Below are 20,415 nucleotides of genomic sequence, written 5' to 3'. Positions count from 1 at the left end.
TTTCTTTCTTTCTTAGAGAGAGACAGACAGACAGAGAGAGAGCGGGGTAAGGGCAAAGAGAGAGGGAGAGAGAGAATCTTCAGCAGCCTCCAGGCTCAGCATAGAGCCCTACACAGGGCTCGATCTCATGACCCTGAGGATCATGACCTGAGCCGAAATCAAAAGTTGGACGTTTAACCGACTGAGCCACCCAGATGCCCCTCCTTCTTGGTTTTCCATCCTCATCTCCGAACTGCTTACTCAGCGGTCCCCCAAACACAGCATGCCTTTTGCTTTCACCATTGCTCACGCCCAGACTACCTTACCCATTCTCTGTGCAGCAATCACCACCCTCATTGCTCACTGTCCATCCGTAAAGACTGTTTAGGATTACTTCCTCTGACCCCGTCTGAGATAAGTACCCCTCCCTAGTGCTCTCTAATAAACTGTAATCTCAAGGACAAGAGCGTTCTTTTTCTCTATAACCCCATGCTCAGCAGACTATATGCATATACGAGGCAGTCACTCATTTATTGAATGATTAAGTTAAAAAGAAAACAAAAAGTTACTATTAACTTAGAAACTCTTAAACATGAGTCACTATTATGACATCTGAGCAGAGCTTAGCCTTGATTGGGTATCTTCAGAAGCACTGCCTGTCTTCTCAGGTCATGATCTCATGGTTTGTGAGATTGAGCCCCATGCCGGGTTCCTGCACTGGCAGTGCAGAGCTTGCTTGGAGTTCTCTCTCTCCCTCTCTCTCTCTGCCCCCTCCCCCATTCTCTCTCAAGATAAATATTAAAAAAAAAAAAAATCTTTAGAAATACTTAAAAAAAGAAAAAAAAGTACTGCCTGTCTTAAAAAACAATGGTTCCTAACCTTCTATAGAGGGCTCAGACTGGTAGACACAGGTAGCTGTCTACACATAGCCATTTCCTCACTCAATCTTTGTTAACAAAACCCTGGTTTTATTCAGGTAAAGAGTGAGCGTGTACTCAGGGGAGACTCGGCTCCTTGCCAGTTCCAAGGATGAGCCATTATTAGTCCATCTAAACTAATCACGCTAGTCTCACTTCTCTTGACAACGATTAGTTTAGGCATAGGAATGTGACCAAAACTGTTCAATGGCATGCAAGGGGAAATTGCTTCAGAGCTTCTGGTCTTTTTCTCACTGACAAGAAGAAGCACAGAGGGAAAACTATTTCCCTTTCTTAGGATACTGCTGTCATCCTGTGATGTCAAAAACTGTAGCAGCCATCTTGAATATGATGGAAACCAACCTAAGGTGGGGGGGGTATCCAACCCACTGAAGGTGACACAGCAGAAAGATGGAACTAACAGGGGTCTCTGGTAATAATGTTAAGTCACTAATTAACCAACCTTAAAAATGAAGTACCTCTGGACTTCTTGTTATATGGAACATCTTTATCCTTTAAGCCACTGTAGTTGGGTTTTTCTGCAATTTACAGACAAAAGCATCCTAATCAATAGAGAGTGTATTAGTTTTCTGGGGGCTGTTGTAACAAACTATCACAAAGTGAGTGGCTTAACCATCAAAAACTTACGGTCTCACAGTTCTGAGGTTAGATGTTTGAGATCAAGGTGTCGAGGGGTTCTTTCCTTCTGAGGGCTGTGAGGAAAGGATCTGTTCCAGGTCTGTCTCTTTGGCTTTTAAGATCACTGTCTTCTCCCTGTGTCTCTTCACATCATCGTCCCTCTATGTGTATCTGTCTCTGTGTCTAAATTTCTCCCTTGTATAAGGATACCAGTCATACTGGATTAGGACCCACCCTAATGACCTCATTTTAACTTGATTACCTGCATAAAGACCCTATCTCCAAATAAGGTCACATTCTGAAGTACTAGGGATTAGGATTCTGACATATCTTTTTTAGGGGCACAGTGAAAGCTACTGATACTCTCAGCAGAGAAATATACATGTACAAGCACAAACATACAATTTTGTTTATAATTTCAGGAGATCCAGGGACCCTTAGGTTAAGAACCACAGCTACTGTATCTTCCTGAACAAGACAAATACCTGGGCATTAACTACACATGTACAGAAGCTGAAATCAGTAATTGCCTAGGTAGTATAATGCATTATAATGCAGGTAATTCTAAGGGTACTGTGTTATGTATCTACAAAGGCAGGAAAGAGATATTTTATTGAGTGAACGTTATGCTAAGATCACTAGAAAGCTTTAGGAATGGAAGTTACCAAGAGTCTTCTCTTAAAGGGATAAAGTCAAAATTCTTTATTTTATTTAAAATTTTTAGGGATTATTTGGGTAAATTCTAACCTCAGAATTTCTAGCATTAAATTTTTGTTATAATTAAATGACAATACACAATCAATACTGAAAATTATTAATACAAAAAGAAAACACATTTTATTGCATAAATCTGTTAATGTTAAAATAAGGCTTAAAACTTAAAATAATTGAGATCCAACCAATGGAAATACAGAGCCTTTAAAATGCTTGCTTCCATGGTCCCAGAAAACCTGTATTGTCAGTAAGGCTGGAAGGAACTCTGGCGCTCAGAAAAATGGCAGGAAACAAAAGTTAGAGAGAACTGGAAGGAAAACTAGAACCATCCAAGTGCAACATCAGTGTAACTTGCAACATGTGCGGTACTAGAAAATTCTGAAATTTTGTGCTATTTGACTTTCAGGAGCATTCAAATTCAAAATCATTAAGGGTTGTTTCTGAACTGTGGCAATCAGATTAAATAAGTTTGATTTCTGCTCTCTAGAGGTAAATAACTTAAGGTAGCAGTAATGATGGCAAATAGACACTTTCCTTCTTACCATTAAAGATTGCTATAAATCTATGTTAAATTTAAAGTGAAGTGCAGAAGGACAAATCATTAAAATTTTGATCATCAAGATACCTCTGAAGTTGAAACAAAGAATTGGGAATGTTTGCAAAACCATCTGGCAAATAATGGACAGAGTCCTTAATTACCAAGACTAAGAAGTACATTTTTTCTTCCATCAGAAATCTTCAGAGTCAAGTGTAGAACCCACACTGAATGATAAGAAAAATGTAACTCTGACTAGGGGATAGGGAGACACTACATCCCTAGGGAGAGAGTGGGATTTGAAATAGCCTTGGAGGATAAGTATACTTTCCAGCTCATACTGGAGAGAAAACTAGGTTGGTGTTAAGAAAGCCCTTTTGTGAAAGCCTGAGGAATCTGAATGTTACCTTATACATAATACCCAAGGAGCCAAAGAACTTCAAAAAAAATTTTTTTAATGTTTATTTATTTTTGAGAGAGAGACAGAGACGGAGTGTGAGTGGGGGAGGAGCAGAGTGAGAGGGAGACACAGAATCCAAAGCAGGGTCCAGGCTCTGAGCTGTCAGCACAGAGCCCAATGCGGGGCTCGAACCCACGAACCGTGAGATCATGACCTGAGCCAAAGTTGGATGCTTAACCAACTGAGCTACCCAGGCACCCCGAGGAGCCAAAGAACTTTTATTAGCAGGAACAGGACATAATTAGCTTCATTTTTAAAGAAATATTTGTGGTAGCAGAGGACAGACTTCCTCACTGTTGACTATGGCAACTAACAATGCCACACACCTAACAGATGCTCCATTAATACTTGTTGATAGATTTACTGACGGAAGCCTTATGAAAGAATTATCAGAATATGTAGATTGACATATAAACAAAGGTTAGTCCAAAAAGCCAACACAAGGTATTTATCTACAAAAACAAAAGTATTTAGGGTTTGATGCCTGTGTTCTGATACTGCTCACAAAGGGGTAGTAAGTATTATGATTTGTAACCAAATGATGCCAATTCTTCTTTTTCTACATTAATATGACTTTATCTGGCTTAAGATAAAACAAAGCAAATCAATAACCCTATCTAGAGGAAATAATGCCAAATAAAATAGCATCTAAAACATCAATTTTTATTTCAGTGTGTAAGCCCTTTTCTTGCTTGGCTGTACAGTCTCCAATCATCCCTGAAATACAAGTGATTGGGCTCTTCTGGACCCACCAGTTAAGGGGAGGGAACATTTATCTACCGTCAATTCATGGGACACTAATCTCCTTCCCACTCTTCTGATTACAAGCAAGCAGGATGGTAGAGGAAAGGCCTCAACAGAAGCTTTAAAAATAAATAAATAAACCCAGCCCCTTCTGCTCCAGGAATACAGAAAAGATTGGCATTAATACAAGAGAAAGTGATCTGTCCAAACAAAAGCCAATCTGAAGGAGGAGCAAACCCCACAAGCTAGCCTGGCATTAATGGCAGGAAGATAGCATACTTGTTAAAAATGTATATTTTAATTTTCTGTATTGCAAAAGGCCCCAATTTGCCCAGGGATCTAGCTAAGCTGCCATTTTCTACTACGACAGAGTCTAATCTTTATTTAATGGATTTAGCATCTATCTTTACTAGAGTGGTCTCTAAGGAAAAGGGGAGGGGAGAATGAAGGGGCAGAGAAGAGATGATCAGATCCCCCCTCCCCCTTTCATCCATCCGGCGCTCATGTTTGTGTTCAAAATTCAATTACCTCCTTATTGATACTTCACAGAGATATTTAAGCTGCAAACATGAAGCCCTGATTTCCCAAGGGGCCATGCCCCTCTCTATTTCACTGCTCTGCTTCCCCCTGGGTGAATTCCTGAGGCGTCCATATTAATAGGTAATCAGTCACAATTCATTTATTAAACAGCTAGCAAGGTTTATCAGCCTGCCCTGATTAGCCCGAAGAAACCACTGAATTCCTAATTTATTTATGGAAATGCAAGTGTCTTTTTGAATTCCATTCAGGAGCTGCAGGAGTGTTTTGGTCGCAGCATACTGCAATCTAACAGGCAGCACCAGCACACCAGCAGCAGGGAAGCTTTCCAGGAAGAAGAGGGGCAACCAGAAGGCAAAGAGCCAGGGACATACACTGCAGAGATTCTTCTCCTGGCCACGGGATTTGGGTCCACATAATCCTTGGATTAGTACTTATTTGATTGCTTTCTGTTTACATAAAAGAGTTTGAAATGTTGTCACCAGGCAGCTATTACTATCCACTGTAACAAAAATCAATCTCAGGGATGCTGCTTTTTGATTGGCAGAAAAGTGGCCCTTAATGGAGTAGAATTGAGGACCTCGGTGAGTTAAAAGACAATCATTCTCAGCAGAGTTAAGACACCAACAAACCTAAACCACGAAAATAATACTTTTCAAGCATTCATCTTAGAATAGTAACTAAACCATACCCTATTTTAATCTTCTACTATTCTAGGCTGTCGTGACAAAACAGCTTTTCAGATGATTTCCACAATTCTAATCAATTAACAATTCACCCAAAATTGCCCATGACTAATTAAAAGGCCAATTCAGAGTAAATAAAGCTCTAAAGAGTAACATTTAAACCAATGCTAACTGCCCCAACAGGTGCAATTAGAAAAGAAATGGTTTTAGGGACATGAGCAGATCATGCAACCTAGACTCCTTTTCAGCCAGAATTAGGACTGACTTCTGAAAAAGCATAAAATACAAAAAATATAACGAATGTAGCCAATGTTTCAATGCCAACAAAGAATATTAATGCTTATCTCTGTGTGGGTTATCCACAGCCAATATTTTCAAATCCCAATCTGCCTTCCTCAGAGTTCACTATGATTAAGAGCAGCCTCCCTGCATAACCTAGTATATGCAGTGAAAGGCAAACCATAACTGTAAGAACATCAAACCCCAATTGGGGAACATTCTACAATGTACCTGGACCAGTATGTCCTCCTTAAAACTGTCAAGGTCATCAAGGAAAGCCTAATAAACTGTCACAGCCAAGAGGAGCCTATGGGGAGGTATGATTACTAAACGTAATTATGGTATCCTGGATTGGACTCTGGAACGAGAAAAGAACATTAGGGAAAGACTAAGGAAATCGGAATAAAGTATAGGGAAAAATGTTAAACAAACCAAAAAAGTTCACTAATTGTTAACAAATATGTAACAAATGTACCATAATAATAATAATAATAATAATAATAATAATAGGGTAAACTGTGTGTGGGTTATATGGAAGCTGTCCTTTGTAATTTTCCCATAAATATCTAAAACTATTCTGAAATTCAAAAATTGATCTAAAAAACAGAAAGTGATAATTTATAAACTAAATTACAAGGTGGCCAAAACATGAATAAGTAATTTTTATATTTTTATAAGAGAAAGTTGAAGATATACTCTCAAAGTCATTTTTCATTAAAAACACTGTAAGTAAAATGAAGATATTCATATTTATTTGTTTTTACCTGATAGGAACACCAAAAACGTATTTAGTTATTAGTATATTTAGTTATCATGATTCTCCCAAAAATGTTATCTCTATGCAAAATATCAGTATTATAATTACAAGAAATGGAAAGCCCCCTAAAATACACACACACACACACACACACACACACACACACACACACACAGAAAAATATACCAAAAAAAACCAAAAAAACAAAAACAACACACAGTAGCTGTCATATGAAAAAATAAGTAATTGGGAGAGGTGTTTGCAAAGAAAATCAATATATCCTCAAACCAACTATTAACACTCTTTAGGTTGTGCTGATGTTACTTTGGGTTGTGTTGATGTTACTATTCCTCTCCTTGAGTCTGAACCATCAAGAAATGATTTGTATGTGCTCTGGCTCAAGATGAAACAGGCTCAAGTCAAGAGCACCAACCCTCTCCATTCCCAAATTAACAACTGCATACATTAGGATTCTGTTAATATCTCCAAAGTGAAACGTAATAAAATTTTCTTTTAAGGATGTCTTTACTTGAACTGCCCAATACATAAAAATACTATGTGTGGCTCTGGCTTCTGAAATACTAGGTAGGGAAAAGCAAAAACTAAAGTGCATCATGGCAGGTATAGCATCACATACTACAAACAACTGCTGTGAAGTCAGACGACATGGGCGTGATTCACAGCTCTTGGGTCAGCCCATACCTTTGTGAACTATAAAATGGAGTCAATGGTTCAACTTACTCATTGCACAGTTGTGAGGCTTTGGAAACTATGCATTTAAAGCACTTAGCATAGTACCTATTAGTAGGTACTCCTATAATGATGGCTGTTGAAGCTATGCTTATTAATGTTTCTCAGCTGGCACCTGATGACTACAGGCAGAAAAACCTGAGGAGACAAAAAGTTACTTGAACAGTATAAAAACAATGCGGAGTCCATCTACAGAGTTCATTAACGTTAACACAGCATCCTTATAGACATTGCACCTACTTGTATGGAAGGTACAGCAGTTATTTATCACCTATATTTCAGATAAGAAAAATTAGGCATGCTAAATGACCTGTCCAAGGTCAATGCTAATAATGAGCAACGTCAGGACTTGAATGTAGTTCTTCTGACTCTCACTGGCTAGTTTGTTCACTGGCCTTCCATTCTGCGCCACAGGCACGTTCTGTCCTTTGGCTGATAACTCTTGACTTCTCTGTCATATCACTCTAATCCATGTCAAACTCCTTACAACTAAAACCCTTATAATGCCACAGGATTTCTTAAACCCCACTGCTTTCATCAAGCGCTACCATTTTAAGAAAATTTCAATCTGAAAAAAGAGACTATTCAAAAAACATTTGATTTGTATTAAAATAACCAACAAAAACAGACTGGCCAATCACTTTAATATTTCTTTTAATTTATGCTCAAGTGCACCCTAATCTCCTCATCAATAAATTTCATTGACATCTTTGTCCAAGGCAGTTAGTCATTATCTCAATCTTGACATATAAATATTCCCACATACAAGACTGAAAAAAAAAAAAAGACACTGCTCAAATCCTTCCTGAATATTCTATGCATTAACACCCACTTAAAGCCATACTACATCAAACAAACTACCAATTGCAGGCTATCATTCTAGGATTTATGTGGAAAAATATGTCCTCTACATTTGTGGACTCTACATCTTATGGGTCCATTCAAAATAGTTCCTAGTAATATATGAAATAACAAATAAACAAAAATATTAAAATGTTCTTTCTGGTCTACTTGTCCCAGCAGGTGACCCTTTACCACTCTTACTGAAGAAAGTTTCTTGGAGTTACCCCCATGTATCCACATTTTGACTAACACCTACAAAGGGAATACTGCCATCTACTGAATCACATTTATCACTGTTCTTTCTCTATTACAGTGATACCTCATTTAGTGACTCTCTGGAAACAAAATTTTTAATACTAAAGATGTTTATAAAAGCCAACTTTGAAGGCACAAAAAGTTGTATATGTCAGCTACGCATGACAAAAATACCCTACAAAATAAGTGCTATTATTCTTACCCAATAATGTAAGGCCCTGCTTTAAGCAATATTTTGAAATCTGGCTGGAATACTACTAATGCTTGAGAACTTTCTTTGCGAGCTTCCCCTATCAAACCAGAATGGCTTTGAGAGCAAGCATTTCATTTTAACATTCGACTAGCTATTAGACTTGAGTGAATTACTTTCAATTTTTATTTCAGCCACTATTTGCCTTAAAAAATTTTTTTTAGTTAACTTTTAAAGTATAACATATACACAGAAAAAAGGAAACATCAGAGGTATATGTGTGAGGAATTTCACAAAATGAACACACAACAATATAGATCTTTATAGAGAACCATTACCAGCCCCCCAGAAGTCTCCCTCCTCCTGGCCCCTCCCAGCCAACACCATACCTGCAATGTAATCATTATTTTGATTTATATCACATAAATTAGCTTTGCTTGTTTTTAAACTTTATACAAATGATATTGTATAATATGTACTCTTTTTGTGTTTATCTTCATTTACTCAGTGTTATATTCCTGAGACTCATTCATGTTGTTGCATGTAGCAACATGTTCATTTTCATGGCTATATAGTATTCTATTATGTGAATACATCAGAATTTAGTTATTCATTCTACTGTCAATGAACTCTTGGATTGTTTCTAGTCTGGGTCTATTATGAATAGCACTGTTCTGAATATTTTTCTATACATCTTTTGGTATAGCATTTCTATTTCTAGAGTGTGTGTGTGTGTGTGTGTGTGTGTGTGTGTGTGTGTATAGCACTGGAAATACTGGGTCACAGGGTATATGTATCATCCGCCTTAGAAGATACTGCTGCACTGTTTTTCACAATGGTTGTATCCACAATCATTTGCCATTTAAAGTCTCACACTTCTTAAATAAATAAATAAATAAATAAATAAATAAAGTCTCACACTTCTTAGCAAAGGGCGAATCTTTCAATTGGAAATTGTTCCCGGGGCGCCTGAATGGCTCAGTCAGTTAAGGATCCGACTCTTGATTTCATCTCAGGTCACGATCTCACAGTTTGCTAGTTCAAGCCCTGCATCGGGCTCTGCACTGATAGCACGGAGCCCACTTGGGATTCTCTCTCTTTCTCTCTTTGCCCCTACCCCACTCATGATCTCTCTCTCTCTCAAAATAAATAAATAAACACTAAAAAAAAAAAAAAAGGAAACTGTTCCCAGTTAGAAAAATTTGAGACACCTGGAAGCAGTTCGGGACTACTTAGGGGAAGAGAGGCCACAGGGTTGCTCACTGGAAAGCATTACCAGGTCTCATTAACTGAGACCTTCCCAGACTCTCAGTTCCCCCTTGTGGACTATGACCTATATAGTCCACAGAATGCTAGAAGCCTATTTTGAGTCTGTATCCCATGTCACTGTACCCTAGTAACAATTTACCAGGAAGTTTCTCCCATTCAGGTTCTCTTAAACACTCTCTAAACCCTAATAAATACCTCAAACTCCCAGATATTGTATGTTTTTCAGCACAAGCTGTTTTAGTTAGAATTCAGAGACATTTTAATACTATAACGTTAATCCTTCCTATCTGACTACATGGAATGTGTTTTAATGTAAAGAAGTTTCTGAAAAACACTATTAGTAGAATTGAACTGGAATCACTATAATGGGAACACTTCCTCCAAGATTTCTCCTATTTACAGTGACAAAGACTTTTGTCAATAATGTGAGAATACCATGCTGAACTACATTCTTGTACCTATCAGCACTGGTACAGTCTTATCTCATCATGATGTCTCAACTTAAAGGCAAAAAGGAGACAGCTGCCAGAATATTTTAATACCTATGAATTTAGAGAATTGCTCTACGTCAGTCTAATCATTTTGTAGAGTTATAAAAATATATGCTACAAAAGTGGTGCTATAAGTATGTGTCCTTATGTAGCTGAGGGTAATAAAACACTGCACAGCCCTGGGTCAAAGTATGCCAAGCCAAAACTGATATACATCAGTGCTGCTGTAGGTTTTAAAACTGTTCTGGCTAATCTTTTTAAAGGACTCTTATTTGTTTGTTTTATATTTTAACGGTTTATTTATTTTTGAGACAGAGACAGACAGAGCATAAGCAGGGGAGGGGCAGAGAGAGCGAGACACAGAATCTGAAGCAGGCTCCAGGCTCTGAGCTGTCAGCACAGAGCCCGACGCGGGGCTCAAACTCACAAACCGTGAGATCATGACCTGAGCCGATGTTGGACACCTAACCGACTGAGCCACCCAGTCACCCCAGGACTCTTGTTTATTTAACCAAGAATTAGCTGCAGTAGTAACCAACTGCTTCAGTGCTTCAACACTGAGTTGTGCCTAATCAAAATTCAGAAATCATCACTGTATGCCATAAGGAGGTTAACATTCAGCATGTAGAAGACTAAAAAACAACAACAAAAAAAGTCAATATATTTTTTAAATTAAGGGTCTTTGAGACTCTGATAAATCCATTCAACATAGAAAGCAGAAATAATCAAAATCATTGTCAAAGTGCAGGTCAAACTCATCCTAGGCCAAAGATGCTCGACAGTGGCTACTTTATCTCTTTGTTACCACTTACAGGCTTAACAAGGTAAACCCAGAGAGGCTACTGCATGGCTCGGTGGCCGAATTATGAGGTAAGGTTACTTTGCCTCCCTGCACACTTAATTACTGGTCTGTATGAGAACGAATAGACAGACAGGCAATGCCTTTTACTGTGCTAGAAAGTCTGGGCAACCAGCAAGGGAAATGAATATGAGAAAAAAGGATTTGTGCAGGCTAATCAAATAGTAACTGCGACATGGAATGTTGCATTTTACATAGAATCTTACAGTGAGGAGGAAACCAATTTGCCGATGATGATATATAAAATTTATTTCTTTCATTCAAGTTTAAATTCCACTTCCTTTTTTTTTTTTAAAAAAAAGGCTCTACCCTGGGGCGCCTGGGTGGCTCAGGCGGTTGAGCGTCCGACTTAGGCTCAGGTCATGATCTCACGATTCATGAGTTCAAGCCCCACGTCGGGCTCTGTGCCGACAGTTCAGAGCCTGGAGCCTGCTTCGGAGTCCATGTCTCCTTCTCTCTCTGGCGCTCCCCTGCTTGCACTCTGTCTCTTTCTCTCAAAAATAAAAATAAACATTAAAAAAAGTAAAAAAATAAGTAAATAAAAAGACGCTACCCAACCACCTTCATCCCACTATGATCTCTCATTTCTGAACTCCTATGGTACTCACGTGGCATTTAGTACATGTTCTCTCATACAGTGATCTTTTTATATACCTGCCTTGTCACGCTAATCGATTATAAACACAAGAGTTTATGTATTTTTGACATCCAGGGTCTGGCACATTGCTTTTCATCGCAGGCCATACATAAATGTTTATTTATTATAATATCTAAATCCTAAGAAATATATGTGACCCCACAGTAAAGTCGGATGTTACAGTAAGTACCAAGGATGATCAAGAGATTATTTCAAATCTACTTCAGGAAAGAATAAAAGAAGGTGAGAGGTAGAAAAGACTCATTCATGAATTGAAGGAAGTGGAATACAAAATCATTATACTTCAAAAAAAAAGGCCTTCAGTTAGGAGCAGGCATATAATGGACTTCTTCAAATTCTTTTGGGTTTCCTAGACTGGTTTTGTATTTTTGTATTCTTCTTTTTCTTAAATGATTTGTTTTAAAATTGAAATAGAATTCATATACCATAAATTGCTCCCCCTTTAAGCTGTGACAAAATACACATTACATACATTTTATCATCTTAACCATTTTTAAGTGTACATTTCAATGTCATTAAGTATAGTGATACTGTTGTGCAATGTATGTTTAGACTTTTTTTTTCATCTTGCAAAACTGAAATTCTGTATCCATGAAATAATAACTCCCCATTCTCCCTTCCCCAACCCTTGGCAACCACCATTCTACTTTTTCCCTCTATGAATTTGACTAGGTACTGCATATAAACAGAATCATACAGTATTTGTCTGTTTGTGTTATGACTGGCTTGTCTTACTTAGCATATGCTTGAACTCATCCATGTTGTAGCATATGTCAGATTCTTCTTCCTGTTAAAGCTGAATGATATTCCACTGTATGTACATACCATATTTTGTTTATCTAATCATCCATCAATGGACACTTGGGTTGTGCCCACCTCTTGGCAACTGCAAATAATGCTGCTATGGGCACACCAATTATCTGTGTAAGTCCTTCCTTTCAATTCTTTTGGGTATATATACACAGAACCGTGGAATTGCTGGATCATAGGTAATTCCATTTTCAGTATTTGAGGAAGCACCTTACTGTTTTCCACAATGGCTGCACCATTTTTACATTCCTAACAATAGTGCACAAGTGCTCCAATTTCTCTACCTCCTTGCCAACACTTGTTATTGTCCATCTTTCTCATTATAGTCACCCCAGTGCGTGCAAAGTAGTATCTCATGATTTTGATTTGCATTTCCCCAATGATCAATGATGCTGAGGATCTCTGCATGTGCTTGTTGGCCATCTGTATATCTTCTTTGCAGAAATGTCTATTCAAATCCTTTGCTACTTTAAAAACTGGGCTACTCTCTTTTTATTGTTGAACTGTAAGAGTTCTTTAGTCTGGATACAAGCCCCTTATCAAACAATACAGAAATGATTTTTAAAAGTTCTCTCCTATTCTGGGGTGCCTAAGTGGCTCAGTCAGTTAAGCATTCAACTCTTGGTTTCAGCTCAGGTCATAATCTCATGATTTGTGGGTCTGAGCCCCGCACTGAGCTCCATACTGAAGGCAAAGAGCCTGCTTGGGATTCTCTCTCTCCCTCTCTCTCCTTGTGCTCTCTCTCTTTTTTAAAATAAATAAACAAACTTAAAAAGATTTCTCCCATTCTGTGGGCTTTCACTTTCTTTTTTTCTTTTTAAGTAAACTTTATTCCCAATGTAGGGCTCGAACTCATGACCCCAAGATTAAGAGTTGCATGCTCTATCTACTGAGCCAGCCAGGCACTCCATGTCTTTTCACTTTCTTAATGGTATCTTTGAAGCACAAAAGTTTTACATTTTGATGGAGTCCAATTTCTAATTTTCTTTTTCTGCTTATGTTTTTGGAATCATGTGTTAGAAACCACTGCCTAATCTAAGGTCATAAAGATTTATGCCTATGTTTTCTCTAAGATTTTCACAGTTTCAGCTCTTACATTTAGGTCAATAATGCATTTTGAGTTAATAACTGTATATGGTGTGATGTAGGGGGTTCAATTTTAGGTTCTTGTGGTGAATGTTGTGTTTTCCCAGCACCATTTGTTAAGTTATTTTCCCTCCATTGAATGGTCTGGCACCCCTGTCAACAATGAACTGACTATAAATATGAGGGTTTCTGGATTCTCAATTCTATTCTATTGATCCATAAGGACATCCATATGCAAATACTACACTGTCTTGATTATTTTAGCTTTGTATTAAAATTTTGAGACTGTGAGCCCTTCAACTTTGTTCTTTTTCAAGATTTTTTATTTTTTTAAGCTATTCTGAGTCTCTTGTATTTCCATGTGAGTTTTAGGATATGCTTGTTAATTTCTGCAAAACCAGCTTCATTCTTGACCTAAATAAAGTACAGGACTAGTTCCTACATTTGGAAGGATCCACAGTCCTTACAAGGTTAATCATGCAAACTGGGATCTCCCCACTGTTTGAGCCCTACAAATACCAAGGCAAATGTAAGTGATAACAGACCATGTCACACATTGGTGGTGAACAATAAAAACAGAATCAAATATAATCTCTAAGGACAGAGTTATTAATTTAAAGAATTATTAGGTCTCCTTTTAGGCAAAAAACCATTTATTCTTCTTCTAACAGTGTTACAAAATATTCCAGAGAAAAGCAGACAGCAGTATTATATACAATGCTGAATAGTTCCGTTACACAAGAATTGAATTTTTCTTTATACTTTATACTTAGGCGGAAAACAAGTTATTCTATACAACTCATAATTGTTACCAGTATAGGAATCTAAGTCTTTAATATCTGTGGGATTTCAACTATAAAAGCATGAAAGCCAATATAACACAGGCGTTTACTTGCAATTTTGCTGAAGAACTCATCTAAATGAATCTAAACAACACACAAAACATTCAGCTAGTTAGTGGGCCTAGCAGTCCACTTACCACCAGCATCCCATTGTGACTGCGACATTCCCTAGCGGTACTCTTATACATAGTAAAGATAACACTATGCAAACTGGAGAGGATTAGAAGTTTCTACAAATTTGGAATAAAAGATACCCATCTTTTATTTTTATACTTCTTTGGGTTGGCTCATATCTATGACACAAATAGTTCCATCACAAATTCAGCGGCACGTGGGAATGTTTTAGCAAGTGCACCAGCTTTTACCAAAAATGTTCATCAGAAAAGAGAAAAATGAAAGCTGAAAAGGCAGTGAGGATGGTACAGGAAACACAGGACTCATGACCACAATGTGATTTGGGAGAAAATGTGAGGTTAAAGGTTCATAAAAAGGAAGAGTTAATCAATCATAACAAGAAATTGTTTAACACAAATATGAAAAGAAAAATGCCTTTGTAAACATGAATCATGAAAGAGGAAAGGTAAACACCTAATTATTGGACAAGAGACATTTATAACGTACCAACTGTAAGAAGTGCTGGGAATTCGGTGGTGGAAAAACCCAGATGCCCAGATATCCTTATAGTTTGCAGAGTTTAAGATCAGGCTACCTCATCTACTTTGCAGTAATGGGTAGACTTTGTGCAAAAATTAAGTTTGTTCTACTAATCTGAGAACCTCAGGACATAAAAAGAATTCCTTTCCAAATATGGATAGGTCAATATAAAAGCCTCAGATACAGGGTCGTTTTGGGATGGGTCTTATAAATACTTTATGGCAGGATTGGAGAACTATCTAATTTCTCAAGTTTAAATTTTAGTTTCTCCTCATCATGGACAATGTGCAAGGCCATCGTTAATGGCTATGGTTTGCAACTCTAAATCTCAAGTCGATGTTCCCTCCTCTTAATGTTTCTGATTTTTCAGCTGGAGTGTAAAATACAAGCCCATGGTATATGTCTTTGCAGTACTTTGACTGGCATCATAAAATGCCATGGACAAAGATCTCAAACTTGGTAACAGCCAGCTTTAGTAGAGATACATCCTTGATTACATAAGAAATATTATGGGGCGCCTGGGTGGCTCAGTCGAACTCATGAGTTCGAGTCCCATGTCTGGCTCTGTGCTGACAGCTCTGAGTCCAGAGCCTGCGTTGGCTTCTGTGTCTCCATCTCTCTCTGCCCCTCCTTCACTCATACTCTGTCTCTCTCTCTCTCAAAAATAAATAAATATTAAAAAAATTTTAAATATTAAAAAAAATATCATGGGATCTCTTACTGGAGACTGGGTGAGCTTATTTTCACAGGCAACGAAGAGGAGTATGCTATTAATACTAGTGAGACAAGAGGATGGCAAAGGTTTGGAGGGCACACATAAAAGTGACATGGAAGAACTGAAAGAACAAGAAGACTTAGAGATGATTTGGCAAAGAATAGCAAAGAGGGGGCACCCGGCTGCCTCAGATGGAAGAGCCTGTGACTCTTGATCTCGAAATCATTGAGTTTGAGCCCCACATTGGATGTAGAGATTATTAAAAAATAAATAAACTTAAAAAAAAAAAGAATGGCAAAGAGGATGGCACTGAAAGATTAGAACAAATCTGGGGAGTTTCCATAAATTTAGTCAAAGTTCTACCATGGGAAATTGCTACTAGAAACCATAACCAGTGATGATCAATGAATACAACCTTAAGTAATAAAATTTTCACTGATTTTGTACCAGTGAATAAAAGCAAAACATAGCTACCATTCTTACTGTCCTTTAGAAAGAAGTCATACTCGGGGTACCTGGGTGGCTCAGTCGGTTAAGCGTCTGACTTCAGCTCAGGTCATGATCTCGCGGTTCGAGAGTTCGAGCCCTGTGTTGGGTTCTGTGCTGAAAGCTCAGATTCTGTGTCTCCCTCTCTCGCTGCCCCTCCCCTGCTAACACTCTGTCTCTCTCTCAAAAATAAATAAACATTAAAAAGAAAAAGAAGCTATACTTCATGAAGGTTTCCTCTCTACTATCTCACAATTCTCTTCCTTATCTCCTTTACCACTTGCTTTTTTTGACAAGGCTAATGTTGAAATGTGACTTTTTCTGGGGTTCAGTACGTTTCATGATCTCATCACACAATCCATAATAATGTGATATCACTATCTTAAATCTGAAGATTCAGGCAAGTTCAAATTAATGCTTCTACCAATAATTCAATGTATTGTAGTATAACATTTATTTTAGTGGGAGCACTACTTGAGTTATTTCTAATTATGGAATAATTCACATCAAAAAGCCAAAGGGATACCTTAATTTTTTTCAAATGAACCTTAATGCATTTTAGAGGAAAAATAGTATGGGTTAGCACAAACTTGGGAAATCACAAAGTCCGCTCATGAATACCAAGGTCCTATCTTGACAGCAACAAGTTGACTCTATAATTTTCCACAGAAGTGCCAGATGCTCACTTTTATAGCAGATTTCATAAGCTTTACATTTAATGAGAAACTGCTAGCTACATTTGGCAAGGGAAGATTATCTCTCAGATGTAGAGAATACCAGCAGAAGCATCTTTCTGCTTCATTCTTCCAAGGAGAGACTGGGTGAAATAATTTGACAGTTAAAATTATTTGAACAGTTAAAAATCTTCATGGTAAATTCTTTGTTGAAAGGTCAAGTGCATCTGTTGAAATGTATTCATTCTATTTCTTTCAGAGTAAGATGGGAGGAGGAATACTTGAAAGTCACAAGATAGTGTACAAAATCAGAATGTTGTTCTGTTACACTGTAGGTATTATTCAAAAAGCTGTTGCGAGTTGATCATTTATACAACAAAGAATTTTACCTATTTCAAAGCTCATCCCACTTGTGCTAGCTCCAGGGAACTGATTTGTGTAAGCTCTGGACTCATTCTGTGGTCTATCTACAGTAAAAAATTTTGTGCCTCAATTTGCCTAATTTGCTTAATAGATTCACAATATTCTGATGGCTTAGGGAAACCCCTAACCTTAACTTGATCAGAAAGCTGAAATGTTATTAAGAGAAGGAGGCACAGGTCAAAGGGTCAGCAAACTTATCCTATAAAGGACCAGGTAGTAAATACATTAGGCTTTGCAGGCCACACTCAGTCTTTGTCTCATATTTTTCTGATTTTTGTTTTATTTTATGACCCTTTAAAAATGTAAAAACCATTCTTTGTTCACAGGGAACCCAAAATCAGGCTGTGGGCTATATAGTTCGCCAACTTTTAGAGTAATGTTAATGGAAATGTTCTCTGTGCTGTCCAGTGTGGTAGCTACTAGCTGCATATGGCTACTAAGCATTTACTAGTGTGACTGAGAAATTAAATTAATTTTATTTTATTTTAATTAATTTAACTTTAAATGGCATGTGGCTAGTGGCTACCATTCTGAACAGCATGAGTCTAGAGAATCTCCAATAGCCCACAAGAGCCCCTGAAATCTCAGTATACACCCATATGTCCCAAGAATCTACTGAAGGCTTGGACAAGAGGTAAATCATGTATAAATAGTAACTGTTATTAATAGCCTCCAATTATTAAGTTAAGCATCGTGCATCAATTCGAATGCATCAAGGAGAGGAAAACACTGTAGAAGAAACTTGAAACAAAACTAGTTGGCATTTCACAACTTAGAAGTATGACATCTCTTCAATAACGACTGGGCAAATCAGAACTTTGAAGAGGTGAGAAAATGAGACTAAAGGGCTTTCAGTTAAAAGACACATAATGTTCCCATTTTAGATGGAAGTGCCAATTTCTATCGATTTGCAAAGGTCCTATTGAAGGCAGATGCAACTAAAATTAGGTTTTGGTTTACCCAAGAAGACAAGTGATTTCTTCCGTCACTGACCTGAAATATTCTTGGAAAATTGCTTTGCTTCATTCATCACACTGCCACTCCCAGCAAGGCCCCTAAAGTTCACAAGGTACAAACTTGCTTTGTTAGCCAAGCTGTTAACACAATAAACCTAAGTCCTCATTTTCACGTGCTGACAAATCATTTCCCAAGTCCATTAATGCATTCATAACTTGATACTTGGAACATCTGAAGTAGAAAATTAGGGAAGAAAACACTCATTCAATTTGAGAGGAAGCCTCCAGTCGATGCCTTAGACAACATCCATTAAAGGCTATTTGTTTTCCTCACCTATCTGGACTAAGCAAAAAACTTAAAATATGCAGTAGGGCACATATCACTACACATATGTCCAGCTGGTGGTCTATGACAAGACTCACACTATCCCTCCCCAAAAGTTTTACCTCCACTGTTTCCTATTTTAAATGTCCTGGAACATCCCTGAAGAAAGGAAAATCACTGATGTGAGAGGGTGAACCATAGAATACAAATCAATGAGTGCAACCAGTTGGTACAATAAATATTCACCCATGGGTCCAGGTCAAACTATCCAGTAAGAGTCTAGAATTGGTACATCAATACAATAAAATTCTATGCAGCAATTAGGAAACAATGGGGTAGATCTATCTGCATCGCTGTGGAAAGATATCCAAGATATATTGCGGGGTGAAAAAGTAAGGCACAAAACAGTACATATATTATGATCTCATCTGTATGTGGTAACATAAATAAACTTGATTATGCATAGAAAATGTTTTGGTGGTTACCTCTGGTAAGTTCAGCAAGCAAGGTTTTTACTTTCTACTTTATATCCTACTATGCTATTTAAAAATTTTTTAAATCAAAAGTGTAGCCTAGAGAGATTTCTGCAGTGATCTCCAAGAGACTAAGAATATGTGGTAGTCCTTAACTGTTGCAGTGTTGATAATTTAAATGAAAAAGTCAAAGCTGTTCTTTTTGTACTTAAAGCCACTACTGTAATGTTCCTAAGACTGCTTCTGTCAATGAATTTCTATAGTGAGGAGGAGAGAAAAAAAACCTCACACATTATTATGTAATTGAAAAAAAAAAAAAATAAGGCACACTTCAAATAGGGCCTTGGTAGCACAAGAATCCACAAGTGCCAACCAGCTCTAGGGCTGTGATGGTCCCAGGAGAGCCATCACATTTCAATTACCATCACTAACATTACTTATTATTTGGCCTGCTCCAGTCTCTAAGGAAGGCAGCTTGTGATGACAATACCCAGCCTCTTCTTGTAAAACAATTCATTAGGCAAAGCAGAACAGCTGGGGCAGCCACGTGCTAGTTCTTAAAGCACCACCCCCCTGGGACCTCTGGCCCAGATTTCTCTTTTGGTGAGGGACAGCCACCACCCCTGTGACAGCTGTAGAGTCCTCCAGGGACACTTCAGGTTTAATCAGTACTTCCTGCACTGGAGAGGGCCATTTGATTTCTAACATAAACTAATGGCACTCCTGCTTTCAGCAGGTTACACCAGACATCAGATAAGAGGCTTTAGGGCATTTTTATCTTGTTCTAATGCTCCAGACTTAATGAGGCAGCAAAAGATATTGTCATAGAGCCCCGGTGTAGCTATATTATCCAATAAACGAACTCTTTCCAAGACAGGTTTAATATGGATCGAGGAGGTAAAGAAGGCTGGCTTAATATTGATCCTATTGAAAGGATGAGAATCCAGTCACCAGAAGTAGGGCAAAATCATGCACATTCTGCAATAGACAAAGTGCTAAGAAGTCATCTTTAAATATTAAGTAAAATGCAAGTTTTACTATTCTAAGCAGCATAAACCTAAAAGATTTATTTGGCATTTTGGGTTAAGTTTTCAGAAAATGCTTCTAGATGACTCTATTTTCATGTATTTTGCTGAAAGGTATTCTTGGGGTTAGTTTTTGTTAAAACTAGCAATCAAGCCATTGTAAATATAGCTTATATTAATATGTAATTTATTAATATATAATTATACTAATAATATAATTATATATTAATAAAAGATATTAAAGGTTTTTTACTGGCTATAAAGTAAATTTGATTATGTTAAACAATAAAGACTGCCTTTAACTTCTAAATATTACCAGAGCTTACATCATACTGGGCTTCAGAAGTAACTCAACCATCCACTCAACAACACTGATGCCCTATT

General features: G+C 37.6%; 1 protein-coding gene across 2 annotated transcripts in view; it reads right to left on the bottom strand.

Annotated features, from left to right (window-relative positions):
* LIN52 (lin-52 DREAM MuvB core complex component) overlaps positions 1-20,415 on the bottom strand; it is a 108,521-nt gene that overhangs the window by 42,308 nt on the left and 45,798 nt on the right. Inside the window, exon 6 of one of the 2 annotated variants that reach the window (XM_040477683.1) lies at positions 6,380-7,135. The exons of the other annotated variant lie outside the window; for it this stretch is intronic. Within the exon in view, the coding sequence (XP_040333617.1) occupies positions 7,092-7,135 (44 nt within the window). The 3' untranslated portion in view covers positions 6,380-7,091. Of the gene's footprint in view, positions 1-6,379; positions 7,136-20,415 lie in introns of those variants that run through there. 2 annotated transcript variants of the gene reach the window in all.

The sequence above is a fragment of the Herpailurus yagouaroundi genome, unplaced genomic scaffold (genome assembly GCF_014898765.1).
Source record: "Herpailurus yagouaroundi ecotype Mexico unplaced genomic scaffold, PumYag 141, whole genome shotgun sequence".
Classification (NCBI taxonomy): domain Eukaryota; kingdom Metazoa; phylum Chordata; class Mammalia; order Carnivora; family Felidae; genus Herpailurus; species Herpailurus yagouaroundi.
The sequence above is the reverse complement of the archived record's forward strand: the minus strand, read 5'-3'. Positions and strand labels throughout refer to the sequence as shown.